Source organism: Sabethes cyaneus, chromosome 2, assembly GCF_943734655.1.
Source record: "Sabethes cyaneus chromosome 2, idSabCyanKW18_F2, whole genome shotgun sequence".
Lineage (NCBI taxonomy): Eukaryota > Metazoa > Arthropoda > Insecta > Diptera > Culicidae > Sabethes > Sabethes cyaneus.
Genome location: NC_071354.1, coordinates 7,528,139 through 7,543,608, shown reverse-complemented (window position 1 = coordinate 7,543,608; position 15,470 = coordinate 7,528,139). Strand labels below are relative to the sequence as shown.

At 45.5% G+C, this 15,470-nt stretch overlaps 2 protein-coding genes across 2 annotated transcripts; both read left to right on the top strand.

The window, feature by feature from the left end:
• Positions 1-2,300: 2,300 nt before the first annotated feature.
• On the top strand, positions 2,301-4,492 carry LOC128733547 (zinc finger protein 449-like). Its single transcript, XM_053827199.1, has 4 exons — positions 2,301-2,708; positions 2,770-3,929; positions 3,999-4,141; positions 4,200-4,492. Exons 1-4 carry the CDS (start codon positions 2,417-2,419, stop codon positions 4,441-4,443), a joined length of 1,839 nt encoding a protein of 612 aa, XP_053683174.1. The 5' UTR covers positions 2,301-2,416; the 3' UTR covers positions 4,444-4,492.
• Positions 4,493-7,761: 3,269 nt separating this feature from the next.
• Positions 7,762-13,572, top strand: LOC128733540 (uncharacterized). Its single transcript, XM_053827192.1, has one exon. The coding sequence runs from the start codon at positions 7,762-7,764 to the stop codon at positions 13,570-13,572; it is 5,811 nt and encodes a 1,936-aa protein (XP_053683167.1).
• Positions 13,573-15,470: the final 1,898 nt, after the last annotated feature.

Here is a 15,470-nt window from a genome sequence, read left to right as displayed (position 1 = left end):
AGTGTCCCCGAGATGCGCACGAAACACATCACTTGATTCAAAGTAGCTCGAATCAGTCGCGTCAGTTTATCCGGAAAACCGTGCTCGTACATTATCTGCCATGGTTGTTCTTGATCGACTGTATCGTATGCTGCTTTGAAATCTATACAGATGTGATGCGATGCCTTGTAGGCGGCGTTATGCCGCAATAGTTGTAGCGGAGCCGATCATCCATTTTGTAGATGAGACAAACCTCTCGTTCCATCCATTCCTCTTTCCAAATCTTGGAAATAACCTCACTGGGCCGTTGCTAGCGTTTCTCGGCCATGTTTATTAAACTCTTCCGGTAGGCGGTCCTTACCAGCGGCTTTGGCGGTCTTCTGAAACCAAATTTCTCGTTTGAAATCATGGAGATCAGGTGCTGGTACATTACCGTGGACCCCCGTTCGTTTGACCGTTTTTAATCTGAACACTTTTGAAGTAGGACTACTTCTTTGATTTCTATATTGGGGTGCACTTTAGAAAAACGAAAAGGAAACATGTAACGAAAAGTGGTTATGGTTTGCACGCTTATAACTCAGTCATTCGTCAACAGATTCTAGAGATATTGGTATCAATCGATTGGAAATTTTTCAAAAAATCCATTACAACACAGTAGATTACATGTTTCCCTAACAGACGTTTAACAATCGAGAAAATATGAGTCGAATATTTAATATTTCATTATTTGCATTTTTTTTTTGCCTTCCCGCGCCAGTGCTTCCCTAGCACGGATGACAGAAATATATACGAGATGAGCTATGGGCGAGGGGCAAGACACTGTCGAAAATATATTACTTTTCCCTATGGAAATATTTTTCCAACCTTAATATTTTGACCTTTCCCACCCATAATATAACCGAAAGCCCTATAAAGTTACATTTATTTATACATTTATAGGGTTTTAATAGAGCCTAATATATTAATATTATGATAATATTATGAAGTGTCTTGCCCCTCGGCTATGGGTTAAACTTCCTTTCCTTACCTTCTTCGGTCACCGGCTTTCGTTGGCGAAGCATCAGCCAGCAGCAGCTAGCTTGCGACGCATCGGACAGCCAGTTTTCGAGACACATCGGTGGCAAATTGGCAATTTTAAAGGTTGTATTTGAAACTTTGCCTTTGCCTCGGTGTGCGTGATCAGTCTGTAGCCGACTTTCGTTGGCGAAAAATCAGCCAGCAGCAGCTAGCTTGCGACGCATCGGACAGCAAGTTTTCGAGACACATCGGTGGTAAATTGGCAATTTTAAAGGTTGTATTTGAAACTTTGTTTGCCTTTGCCTCGGTGTGCGTGATCAGTCTATTTCGCACGTATCGCCTCCACTTTGGTTCTTATATGGCGTGAAATATAACTTTTTCGTTCAGATATGATTCCGTATATCTCAGTTGCAACCGAGATATACACACCAAATGGTTTACTGGGTGGTGTGTTGCTATCTCTCTCATGTAGGAGTAAAGAGAGCAACTTTCAAATCGTCCTCGGTAAAGGGGGATTCCCAGCAAGTTTTTTGGCTCCTATCAAAATTAACAGTTTGATACCTATGCGTACCTATGCGTGGGACATCGAAAATGTGTGAGTTTGACAGCCATTTCACCCCGTAGATAAATACCAGCATTTCGGCACCAACTTTTCATAAGGGCCAATATCAAAATGTAAACAAATCGAGTGGGGGTTTCTCTCCCTATATAAGGTTTTGCAAGGTGACGTCACGAATGAACGCGATTCACCCATTTGACATTCACTCGTGGTTTGTTTACTAATTGTTAGTCGAATTTTGCAAACGCTATATTCATAAATGCGAGTTAAACGTCTCAAAAGCGGCTTGTCCTCCTCCGGCAGTGTTCTCCTCCAAACTACTTGAAATGGCAGTTTTTGTGCTTTTCTGACCTGCAGACGCCTTTAACAATATGCACTTAAATCATTTTAACCCGTATTCTAAGTCGATGTAAACAAACCACTGAAAGACGCCAAAAAAGCGAGGTTATGTTCGCCCGTGCAAAACAGAAACTCTATACTATAGTCCAGCAAAAAATAACCCTTTTGAAAAGTTGGTACCGATTTGATCAAATTTTGCTAACCCAAAAATTTTATGATTTATAGCAAACAGTGTGCTGGTCTGTACGTACCTTAAAACTGGTATGAAGATTTTTCGAAAAGTCTACTGGCATCCCTGGCTGCAGCCTGATGCACCACGGTCTGCAGAGCAGGAGCAGCTGATCTCCATTAAAAACATTGTTTTTGTCTCCATGTTTTGTTAAGTTCGGCTGGTACGATTGGTTTTGCGGTGGAGTGGATGTGGAATCTGTGGAATTCGTAATTCGAATGGTTTTATCAAATTTTTCTAATTAACCAAAGTGGATATAACTAAAGGACCTGGAGAGTAAACAACCTTAAACTATGTCCGGTACGCGCAACAAAAACGTGAGGCCGGATGAGCTTCAAGCGCTACTGCAGGCCTGTATCGATGTCGGGGTCGAAGCAGCTCGACAGGATGTGGGCCGAACCGGGCATCTCTTCTACGATGTTCAACAGCGTATGTCGCACTACGGAGATTTCCCCGAGCGTAAGCTCTACAGGCTCCAGAAGTATTACTATCGCGTTCAGCGAGAGTTTCTCGCTGGAAAATTAGACCCGTACCCGCCGGAAGCACGAGTGCTGTGGGGAAAGGCCGAACATGCAGATGCAGATGGTAAGTTTAATTAACTACCATTGATTTCCAGACAATTCCTATTGTAGTTATTGTTTTTCAGATCCCGACAATGATGACCGTTGGTCTGCGTTAATCGAAAGTACAGTGAAACGCAAGCAGTGTCATTCGTATGTGTCATACGAGGAATTACGGGAAATTATTACACTGGCTCGGCAAACAAATGTAGAAAACCTTCCGATAGACACGCATGATTATGTGTTCGAAAAAATGGTTTCCATGCTGAAAGAGAAAAAAATGTTTCTTAATCGGAATGCAGCAATGTTAAAGCAAGTTTATTTCCGACTGCGAAAACGGTTTCTGAAGGGTAAAACTGCTGACTTTCCACCGGAGGCTGCTAAGCTTTGGGCTTCAGAAACGGAAGGAGAAGTCGGTATTAAATTTGAAATTGTATGTTCGGACAATGAGAGCGAATCACTATCCCAAGTTTTCGATCTTGAAATTTCTGCGGAGGTTCCAGAAACAGCAGTGGATAGTCATAACGTCTGTAGGATCTGCCAGGCGCAGCCGCTTTCAGACTGTAAAGATTTATTGCAAGATACGTACAATAGCCAAACTTATGGGGAAATCATACAGGAAACTATTCAAGTACAGATTCTTTGTGACGGCCAAATAAGCAGTAAAATATGTTTGGAATGCTCCAAATTCGTCGAAAGTATGTTGATCTTTGTTCAGCAATGTCGGGAGGCATGTAACATTTCAAGTTCCTTGAAATTTGATGCATGTTTCGTAGAAGAAGATTACATGGCTGAGCAGGGCGCCGATCACACAGCTGATACCGCCGTGGAGTACTTGATTGAAAAAGTAGAGCCCGAAATTGATGAAAATTCGCTAAATGAACAACAAAGTCCCGCTCCTGCAGACGACTTTTTCAAAGCAGAGCCAGAAGCAATTCCGGATTGCACAGAGCAAACAATGAGCGATCAGCAGAAATATAGCGAATTTATTCAGAGCCGACCATCGAAGCACAGGCAGAAAAAGAAACAGTGCCATTTTTGCGGCAAATCCGTACGTGATCTTGCCATCCATCTGACCAGACACGGTGAAGCCAAACTACAGTGTGAATTTTGTCCCCGAAAGTTTCCCAACAGTAACCAGTTGAGAGTGCACGTTAATACTCACACGAAGAAGTACAGCTATCCCTGTCGGGTTGGAAGCTGTGATCGAGTGTTTTACAATTGGACTACGCGAAAAAATCACGAGGTAAAAATTGCCAAACAATTTGGCGGGTTTTAGAAACGTCATTTAATTTTATTGGTTTTCCATTCGTAGCAAACGCATGATTCCAAATTTAACTGCAAGGAATGCGATGCATCGTACGCCTACAAAAGCCAGCTGAGTATCCACGTCCGACAGAAGCACAAAGGAATCCGACATTTGGCCTGTCCACATTGTTCGTTTAGAACATTTATCAAGTAAATAAAGACGTTACTTTACCTTCAGTAGCAAAAAGTCACAAAATTTATGTTCTAGATCCCGGTTGCTGAACCACGTTCGAAGCATTCACACCAGCGAGCGGCCCTATCGGTGCACGTACTGCGAGAGTACGTCTAACAGTTCCACTGGCTATTACATTCACTTTCAGCGACACAAAAAGAGTGGTGAAGCAAAGGAGTATTCGATTCTCTGCGCCTACTGTGGGCTGCAGTTTAGCAAAGATGTGGCTCTCGAAACGCACATCTGTCAAGAGCATCCGGATGTGGCTGTCGTTATCTGAGTAAGCAACGAAGTGAGTGATTGTCTGTTTCAAATATAAGCTTATTCATACGGTGATCTCATGCCTATTGGGGCATCATGACATCTGTGGCATAGTTCGACAAAGAAATTATCTTATGCATTTTTGTTGTGAAAACGAAGGTCGTCTTAAACCTGCTGTCCTCGTTTAAATATTCGGAAGGGTTTAACCCCACGAATCCTTCTTGTTAAGAATTGCGTCTAACGTTCCAGCCGTACCAGACAATGTGACGTATACTGCCGCTATTCGCATAAAAGTCCCATTTTTTATGGAGTTGTCTAAATAAATGGGACTGTCCGCTACTCGCAGACATTTGGCGATGCCAGCGTTGCTGATATTGTTCAGGGTTTTGCGCGAGAAAAAAAGATAGGTAAGTATGTTTGTTTTTGTCAACACGCAGGCGTTGACAGTTCGGCATGAGATTTTCTGTAGGTGCGAGCAGCCTACGAAATCTCCGTAATCTCTCACTGCTGGCATCGCCAATATAGCGCAAGTAGTAAAACGCCTGTGGAGTAACAGCGTTTCGGCTAGAAAACATTGAACGTTGGCTAGAGAACTTTTTGTTCTGTAGTCAAATACAATAGGCGGGTGCTATCATAAATGTTTCTAAAAATAATTTACCTCAGTCAGTGATAATTGACTCTAAGCGAATTATCTACCATAGCTGATCGCGCTCAACTGTATCGTATGCTGCCTTGAAATCCTTGAAAATATCATACGTGGGCACGTTGTATACCCGTTCTTTTCTGGAGTATTTGTTGGAGAGTATTTGATCCGGAACATTTCTTTATCTCAAGGATGTGTTAGGATAAGGACGGCAAGACAAACTAACATTGCTGGACAAGTGGGGAAAACACGACCAAGATGAGGATTGTACGCGACGAACAAGTTTTGAAGCAGGACAGGAGAACAGGAGGAAGTCCAAAATCAATAAACAGTCGACGGAATACTGGTAGAATTTGTAAGAGCGTGTTAGGGACCAAGGAGGATAATCTTATTCTAGCAGCTTAGAGTCGGGATGGCTCTTGCTATATTAAAAATTCCTCTCCACTGTACTCGCTCATGGGCTACTCGTTGCCAATTCATTGAGCGTCTCGACACACACAGGTCCGCTTCAACCTGATCGATCCAGCTAGCATTTTGATATGTATATTAAGGTTACAAATGACAACCACGTACTGATATGTATCCAACAAAACCGTATTCGATGCGCAAAACCCGCTTATCCGTACCATTGAGGATACGCACTGAGGGATATTTATAAGCGATACACTTATATAAGTATTTGTTTACGATAAGATCCGATTAAGCGCGACCAGCTTCATACAGCTATACACCTAATACAGCTATATATCCTGCGATATATCATTCGTGCCCGGTGGCCTGATAGCTGGATATCCAACGAGGAACTCCATCGTCGATGCCATCAACGGCCGATAGCAACAGAAATTCGTGAACGTCGATGGAAGTGGATCGGAAACACTTTGACGAAAGAAGCAAAGTAGACTGCAGAGAAGCGCTCGACTGGAATCCGCAAGGACAGCGTAGAAGAGGCAGACCCAGAAAATCATGCTAAGAATCATCTTTAGCGGCGTTCCAAAGAACGGTGCATACCGGCAACTATCCTTGGTTTTTGCATCGCCTCCGGAAGGGCTGTAACGAAGAGAAGTACAGCGCGCGAGGTGGCAAGACCAGGTGGAGCGAGATCTAGCGAGCACTGGGTGCCCGCGGAACTGCAGACTAGCTGCCATGGACCGAGTTAGATGGAGGAATTACGTTATGCAGGCCTTGTCATGTTGTCATAAGATATCATAAGATATCGTCAACTAAGTAGTAAGCAAGTGGCAACCAATGTTGCTACCTGAAGAAAATGAGGAAGTAGCGTCAGCAAATCGTCTTGAACCGGGAGTAGTACCGACCCCCCGACCAACTAAGTGTAAGCTGGAAGAGGCAATAAATCTGGTGGACGATTTGTTCATCATGGCGAGGTTCAACGTGCATTTGGATATTAAGCAGTTGACTGTAAGCCGTCGTTCTACCATACAAGCTGCAGAAAAGAGAGAGTTGCTCAAACGGTGTTAAATGGCATGGCTACCATGTAAGTTATCGCTAAGCACAGCCACGAGCGTAGCATGGACCCCCTGAACCAATGCCTCAGGATCGGCCTGCCTATCCTAGTTTTCGCGGGTAAAGAAATGCTCGTGATAGATAATGGAAAACTCTTAATACAAGTTTATACAGGTTCACAAATTTATTCAGCGTTCACAACGGTTATTGTCTTCACTCTTCCCACTTCTTAAGCTATCTAACCTGTCTATTTCTCTCGTCGACGGGGCCCCGTTTCCACCACACACTCCTTCCTTACTCCTCCAGAATCCGTACTCCAGCCACTCCGTTTCCGTTCCTCTGCTTCCGCCAACACACTCTCTCCGCATACACTACGGCCCTTGCCGCCAAGTGTATCTTCGAACGGACACTATTGCCGGGATCGGGGGCCACTCAATCCAATTCTACTATGTAACGGTGTAACGGTGATCACACTCCGACGCTGGCGATAAAGCTTTTCAAAGATGACCCAGCGGGGTTCTGCAGTCCAATTAGCGTAGTTGATAGAGAGCTCTTTGAGCAATAGTATTTGCACTTGGTCTTTGTCACACACCTGCGGCGAGTGCCGATACTCCGCCGACTGGCAACCGTGACCGACCGAACGTCATCTGCATGTCATCCTCTGATCTGGACGATTGAGACCGTCATTTTCTTTCTCTAATCGCAAGCAGTACATGTGGAGTAAGTGCGGTGAAAAAATTTACTTAAAACCTAGTTTTTTTTCCTTATTATTAATTTCAAAAGTGCCTAAAATAGTATACCTTATATTAAATCTAAAGGGGATTTCTTACGCTAAACTATTATCTACTTATCTAAAGACATACAGGTAAAATTGTTACATCATGCACATACGATACAAAACTAACCTAAATTAAAACTATCTAGATCTAATCTACAACGCATACGGTTAATTATAATTGCTGCAACAAAAAGGCACTAAACGTGAGTAACGATAAACAAATTTATTATGTTAAAAATATTCTACACAAGCATATTGTTAAAATTTACACGAAAACTAGTTAAAACTTAAAACTAATGTACAATTGATTTGATTTCATCCCAAAGGGATTTTATAACCCTGTCACACAGTACAACAATAAAGTCGGGTTACGAAACCGGAAAATCGTCGCATTCTTGTTTGCTTACGCAACAATTTTATAAAATCCGTTTACGCGATCGGGAGGCTAGTTCGGTATGTCTAAAAAGAGTGATAGTCAAAAGCGGGGAGTTTCTCCAGCAAATCAACTCGCGGAAATAAACTGCGATATATGCAGAATGCCAGACGATAGTCGGATGGTAGCGTGTGATCTGTGCGGAAAGTGGTACCATTTTGTGTGTGTCGGTGTGGACTCAAGTGTTCAGGACCGTGATTGGAGCTGCGAGAATTGCACCGGAATCGGAGCGGCAGCTCAAGTCCCAGCCGGAACTTCAACACCAGCCGCCACGGGAGGTAAACCAAAATCCGGAAGCACGAAGACACACGATGTTGTTCCGGTTGACAGTCTTCAACGGCAGCTAGCAGAGATGCTGAAGAAAATGGAAAGGCAGCAAAAGGAATTCGAACGGGTTATAAAGGAAAAAGATGATCAACGTCGAGACGCTCTCAGGGAACAACGAGATAAATACGAACGAGAGCTACAGGTTTCTGATCGACGAGTACGTCAACAGCCTGTGACAGCAGCACTTGGTGGTGTACCAACTGCGAATTCAACGAGTAATCCCCTCCCGTCAGTTCATGTCAGCGGTATCAGCCAAGCAGATGTTCTGGTTCAAGAACTGCAGTTACTAGAGGAGAAGCAAGCGCTAGAACGAAGACATTTGGAAGAGAAGGGTCGACTATTGAAGCGATTTGGAGCGTTCGACGGAGGTGCAGCCGAAGGTGCTTCCGGACTCAACCCTCAGGCGAGTGCAGTTCAACCACCTAATAGTAGTTCGTTCGGAGTTTCTCTGTTAAACCAGAGCCAAGTGTCAGCGCGCCAAGTTGTCAGTAAGGAGCTTCCAAACTTCTCGGGGAGTCCTGAAGAATGGCCACTCTTCTTCGCAAGTTACGAGAACTCAACCCGAATCTGCGGTTACAGTGACGAGGAGAACCTTCTACGCCTCCAGCGAAGCCTGAAAGGGAGAGCATTGGATGCGGTGCGCTGTCGACTGCTGCATCCGTCAAACCTAGCAGGCGTCATCGCTACATTGAGGACACTATTCGGAAGACCGGAAATCATTGTCCACTCGCTAGTTGCCAAAATCCGTGATATGCCTGCACCGAAAGCAGAAAAGCTGAGCACGTTGATTGATTTTGGAGTCGCTGTTCAAAATGTCTGTGCCACTATTACGGCGTCGGGTCTTGATGAATACCTTTGTAATGTAGCGCTTCTACAGGAGCTAACGGAGAAATTGCCACCTACCGTCAGGCTCAATTGGGCATATCATCGTCAAACGCTGGCCAGCGTTACCTTGTCGGACTTTGGTGATTGGCTAGGAAAGTTGGTGGAAGCCGCCAGTGTTGTTACCATTCCATCCATTGGCGTCTCGAAACCGGAGAAACACGGTCGCAGGGAAAATAATTACCTCAACGTTCATTCGGACAGTACCAGTGAAGAACTCATCCCGAAGAATCGCTCTGTGGCTGCTTCGAAAAGTTGTACAGTGTGCTTAGGAGAATGCAGCGGCCCTGAATCGTGTCGTAAATTCCTGAACATGAATATCGGAGATCGATGGACAGTAGTCAAGGCGAAGAAGCTGTGCCGAAAATGTCTACAAAAGCATTTCGGCGCCTGCCATGTTAAAACGCCGTGTGGAAAGGATGGTTGTTCGTTCATGCATAGCAAGTTGCTACATGACGACAAACGGTACAAACCCGCAGTGTCCGAGATGCCAGCTTCGTCGAGTGAAGGTTTGACAACGCAGAGTTGCAATACTCATTCGAATACGGCCGGTAAGATACTTTTTCGCTACGTGCCCGTGACCATTTTCGGAAAGGGAAAGACAGTGAATACTTTTGCCTTCCTCGACGATGGATCGTCGGCCACCTTCGTGGAGCACAGTCTAGTGGAAGAATTGGGCCTCGAAGGGATACCCCATCCATTATGCCTCAATTGGACGGGTGGACAGCAAAGGGAAGAGAATGAATCGGTCAGATTAGCGCTGAAGATATCGGGAACATTCGATTCAAGCAAGGTCTACGAACTCTCGAAGGTTCACACGGTACGCAACCTTTCTCTACCGAAGCAGTCGGTCTCAGTGGAACAATTGGCATCCAAATACAAATATCTGCGAGGACTGCCACTAGACTCGTACACTGACGTATCTCCCAGGATCCTGATAGGAATGGACAATTGCCGCCTTGGTAACGTACTGCGGAGTTCCGAAGGAGCCGAAAACGAACCTGTAGCATCCAGAACCCGTCTTGGATGGCTTGTGTACGGACCTTGTACGACGATGTCAACAAACACGACCTATAGCGGCTGCCATAGTTTTCACATTTGTCCGTGCAATACTGAAATAGATAGAAGCTTGGACGGTGCTTTGAAGGAATATTTCTCAATTGAGTCTTTGGGAATATCCGGATCGTTTAAGCCGCTGCTCTCGAAGGACGAAGAGCGAGCGATGAAAATCTTATCCACAGAAACGCATCTGAATGAAAACCGCTATGAGACTGCACTGTTGTGGCGCTACGACAATGTGCGGTTGCCTGATAGCCGAGCAATGGCATTGAAGCGTCTAGCGTGCTTGGAAAAAAGGATGAAACGGGACCCCGAGCTAGCTGTAGCGATGAACACCAGGCTGAAGGAGTATGAAGAAAAAGGGTATATTCGAAGACTTTCAGCGGTCGAGCAAGCGGACAGGCGTCCCAACGATTGGTACTTACCGGTATTCCCGGTTATCAACCCGAACAAGCCCGGGAAGATACGGATGGTGTTTGACGCAGCCGCGAAAGTGAACGGCGTGTCCCTCAACTCAGTACTTCTTACGGGACCGGATCAACTGGTATCGCTACTTACGGTTTTGTTTAAATTCCGTGAATTTCGTTTTGCTGTAGTTGGGGACATACGCGAAATGTTTTTTCAAGTGCGGATGAGGGTGCAAGACCAGCGCAGCCAGATGATTTTGTGGAACAGTGGGAACCCCAATGAAGACCCCGTGACATATGTAGTCAGCGTCATGACGTTTGGGGCGGCATGCTCCCCAAGCTGCGCACACTATGTGAAGAACCTGAATGCAGACAGATTCGTGGAACGGTTTCCCCGAGCGGTTGAGAGCATCAAATACGAGCATTATGTAGACGATATGCTGTGCAGTGTGGAAACCGAGGAGGAAGCCGTACAGCTGGCCAGGGACGTACGTTTTGTTCATTCGCAAGCGGGTTTCGAAATCCGGAACTGGTTGTCAAATTCCAGCAAGGTTACGGCATCGCTACAGGAAGATACCACGACGGAGAAAAATATCAACCCGTGTACAGAGATGGCAACGGAGAAAGTGCTTGGAATGTGGTGGGATACTGCCAGCGACACGTTTACGTTCAGATTATCCCCCAAGCACGATGCGAAACTGTTATCCGGGGCCAGGATGCCCACGAAACGGGAGGTACTCAGAACGCTAATGGCGATATACGATCCGATAGGACTAATCGGAAATTTCCTAATGTATTTGAAAATCCTTCTGCAGGAAATTTGGCGCTCTGGATGCGCCTGGGACGATGAGATTGCAGGGAGTTTAGCTGAGAAATGGTTGACCTGGATCGCAGTGCTACCTGATGTACGGAACGTGCGTGTTCCCCGATGCTACCGAGTCATCACGTCCGCTAATACCACGAACGTTCAGCTGCATATCTTTTGCGACGCAAGCGAAAACGGAATCGCCGCCGTTGCATACTTTAGATTCGAGGAGAATGGTGTGATAGAATGTGCGATGATAGGATCGAAGACGAGAGTTGCGCCGCTGAAATTCCTGTCGATTCCGCGGTTAGAGCTACAGGCTGCTGTAATTGGAGCCCGGCTGGCCGGTAGCATTGCTGGCTCGCACCGAATTAAAATCTCACAACAGATATTCTGGACAGACTCCCGGGATGTGGTATGCTGGATACGCTCCGACCACCGTCGCTTTAGTCCGTTCGTGGCATTTAGGGTGAGTGAGCTGCTGGAAACTACCAGAGTAAACGACTGGCGATGGGTACCCACCAGATTAAATGTAGCTGACGACGGAACGAAGTGGCAGAGGTTGCCGGACTTACGACCCACAAGTCGCTGGTTCTGCGGGCCAGACTTTCTACGAAAACCAGAAAACGAATGGCCAGGAGAAGGTTGTGACCCAGGGACGACTGTAGAAGAGATGCGTTCAAGCGTTCTTCATCACATGGTGGCAAAACCGTTAATAGATTTCGTACGTTTCTCCAAATGGAAGCGCTTACTGAGGGCGGTAGCATACGTCGTTCGATTTGCCGCGAACCTTCTTAATCGTCGTAACCGAATACCTACTAAACTAGGACCGCTCGAGAAGGACGAGCTTAATCGTGCAGAGCAAATCATCTACCGAGAAGTCCAGCGACAAGTGTACCCTGACGAAGTTCGGCTTCTAAGCAACGTACCTTCGGACAAACCATCCTGGCAATACAATGTTCCAAAGACCAGTCCGCTACACGAGTTTAGCCCGGCCGTCGACGAGCACGGCGTTCTACGAATGCGGGGAAGAATCGATGCATGTGAGTGGGTGGACGAGAGTGTTAAGCACCCCATCCTGCTCCCGAAACAACACTTTGTGACCGATTTGATAATCGCCAGCTACCACGAAACGTACCGTCACCGAAACCATCAGACAGTGTTGAACGAATTTAGGCTCAAGTACTGTGTTCCTCGGTTGCGGTCAGAGTACAATCGTGTACGCAGAAACTGCCAGTATTGCAAGATACACCGAGCGGACCCGGAGCCCCCTGCCATGGGAAATCTGCCTCCTACACGCCTGGCGGCTTATCAGAGACCGTTTTCATATTCCGGGATAGATTATTTTGGCCCCATGTTGGTATTAGTCGGCAAACGAGTTGAAAAACGATGGGGTGTCTTACTCACCTGCCTGACGACTAGAGGAGTCCACATTGAACTCGCCCACTCGCTTTCGACGGATTCCTGTATCCTTGCTTTGCGCAATTTTATTGCGAGAAGAGGAACACCTCTCGAGATCATTAGCGACCGAGGCACCAATTTTGTTGGGGCTTCACGAGAGTTACGAGAAGCTTTGAAAACCGTGGACGAGGAGAAATTGATGACCAGCTTCACTGGGGCAAACACCAAGTGGATCTTCAACCCGCCAGCCGCTCCCCATTTCGGAGGTTGCTGGGAGAGGCTAGTGCAGTCGTTTAAAAAGGTTATGAAGGAGTTCAAGCCACCACGTCTACCATCCGACGAGATCCTCAGATCAATGCTTATAGAGATCGAGATGATCATTAACTCTAGACCGCTAACACATGTATCACTAGACACCGAAACTGAGCCCCCCTTAACACCTAACCACTTCTTGTTAGGGTGTTCGAATGGAAGCAAGCCCCCGATCGCATTCGACGACCGACCCATGGTGCTGAAGCAGTCGTGGAAGATGTCCCAGCTGTATGCTGACGTATTCTGGAAGAAATGGGTGGCTGAATACTTGCCCACCCTGACCAAGAGGACAAAATGGTTTCAACCTGCAAAACCGATAGAGGAAGGTCAACTGGCTTTGATTGTGGACAACGGACTCCCAAGGAACTGCTGGCCGCGGGGCCGCATCGTGAATGTCGTCCGCTCTAGCGATGGGCAAGTACGACGAGTTACAGTGCAAACTGCAAGCGGATTGCTGGAGAGACCGGCTGTCAAGATTGCCATCCTGGACGTCGATCCAATGGAGAATAAGCCGTTGCAACTCCAACAGCGTACTCGGGGGGAGTGTCACACACCTGCGGCGAGTGCCGATACTCCGCCGACTGGCAACCGTGACCGACCGAACGTCATCTGCATGTCATCCTCTGATCTGGACGATTGAGACCGTCATTTTCTTTCTCTAATCGCAAGCAGTACATGTGGAGTAAGTGCGGTGAAAAAATTTACTTAAAACCTAGTTTTTTTTCCTTATTATTAATTTCAAAAGTGCCTAAAATAGTATACCTTATATTAAATCTAAAGGGGATTTCTTACGCTAAACTATTATCTACTTATCTAAAGACATACAGGTAAAATTGTTACATCATGCACATACGATACAAAACTAACCTAAATTAAAACTATCTAGATCTAATCTACAACGCATACGGTTAATTATAATTGCTGCAACAAAAAGGCACTAAACGTGAGTAACGATAAACAAATTTATTATGTTAAAAATATTCTACACAAGCATATTGTTAAAATTTACACGAAAACTAGTTAAAACTTAAAACTAATGTACAATTGATTTGATTTCATCCCAAAGGGATTTTATAACCCTGTCACACAGTACAACAATAAAGTCGGGTTACGAAACCGGAAAATCGTCGCATTCTTGTTTGCTTACGCAACAGTCTTCAAATTGTAATACTTTTTTCACGTATTATATGTTTACTTGTCGACTGTTTCGACCAAGATAATATGCACAAAAGTTAATTGTGTCTCGCCAAGACCTTTTTAATGCCTGCAGGTTATTCCCCTTAGCCAAAGGACGTTGCCCTCGTCTTGTATATAAACAGTCCCCGATCGCCATCTTTTCGCCACCTACAGCCTGTCAGCGGTGTCCAGCTTTCTGCCTGTTTTCTCCCCTGGTGGCAGCGGGTGGAAACTCGATGGGTGGTGGGCTGCGTACTTGGGATATATGGCCCTAACTGTTGTGGGATATCTTGTGGGAGTTAACATTAACCAGAACCAGCATTTCCTACTTTTTTAAAATAAAACAACAAACAAACGAATAAAATAAACAACAAATCCATACAGCCTTCATAGCGGAGCCTACCGACGCTTACAACCAGTACCCAGGCTTGGCATACACTTTGCACTTTGATTTTGCTCTTTTGATTACTGCTCCTCAGCCAAGCAAAATTTGAAAAAGTGATGTATGGGGCGTTAATAGAATTTGCTTTTATCAACAATATTGCTGGAGTAAGCATTACTGTGCATTTTGTATTTATGGCGCTATAAGGCTGCTACCCCTTTGGTAGCAAAAAGAGCGCTCTTTTTGCTACCAACGGCATTGCTACCCTACAGCGCCGTGAATACTAAAGATAAAACTTCACTTTCTTCAGCAATATTATAGATAATTACTAGCTCTACAAATGCCCCATACACCACTTTTTCAAATTCTGCTTGGGTGAGGAGCAGTAATCAAAAGAGCAAAATCACAGCGAAAAGTGTATGCCACGCCTGTCAGTACCCCAGAGAGAATATTAACTCCGCTTATGGCTACGCGGAAAATAGTACACCGGGGGAGACACCCAAGTAAAGAAGCCACTGAGAGTGCCTCAGCCAGTACGGTTAATGATTTCCCGGCTGCCAGTAACGGAACTAAGACTAAGAACTAAGAGTGATGGATAGTCACGAGAAAATCGCTTGCCAAGAAGCCCAAAGAGGCCACGGAAGTTAAACCAAAGCAAAAGTGGGAACGCCTGCTCTATACGGTTGGATTAGGCAACAAACACGTGACCAGCGAATCAACGTGTCCAGTTTTCAAGAAAGCGGAAGCCCTGAGAAAGTAAGAAGAAGGTGATAGAACTAAACCCCACGGCGCAGCATTTTTCTGGTCATCGGCAACCGGGATGAATCCGATATTGCCATTATCGCAGACCCTTACCGGTTCCCTCGGACAACGGTTCCTGAGTAATAGATAACGGTAGAATGGCAGCGGTTGCTATCATAGGAAGATATCCCATACAAGAGGTGATATCAAATAATCAAGAAGGATTCGATCGTTATGGT

What these genes read in the sequence shown, in the direction of transcription:
- LOC128733540 (XM_053827192.1), top strand. Translation starts at nt 7,762, where the DNA reads ATGTCTAAAAAGAGTGATAGTCAAAAGCGGGGAGTTTCTCCAGCAAAT.
- LOC128733547 (XM_053827199.1), top strand. Translation starts at nt 2,417, where the DNA reads ATGTCCGGTACGCGCAACAAAAACGTGAGGCCGGATGAGCTTCAAGCG. An exon ending in CGAACATGCAGATGCAGATG is followed by an intron (nt 2,709 to 2,769) that starts GTAAGTTTAATT and finishes ATTGTTTTTCAG; the next exon opens with ATCCCGACAATGATGACCGT. An exon ending in TCGTTTAGAACATTTATCAA is followed by an intron (nt 4,142 to 4,199) that starts GTAAATAAAGAC and finishes TTTATGTTCTAG; the next exon opens with ATCCCGGTTGCTGAACCACG.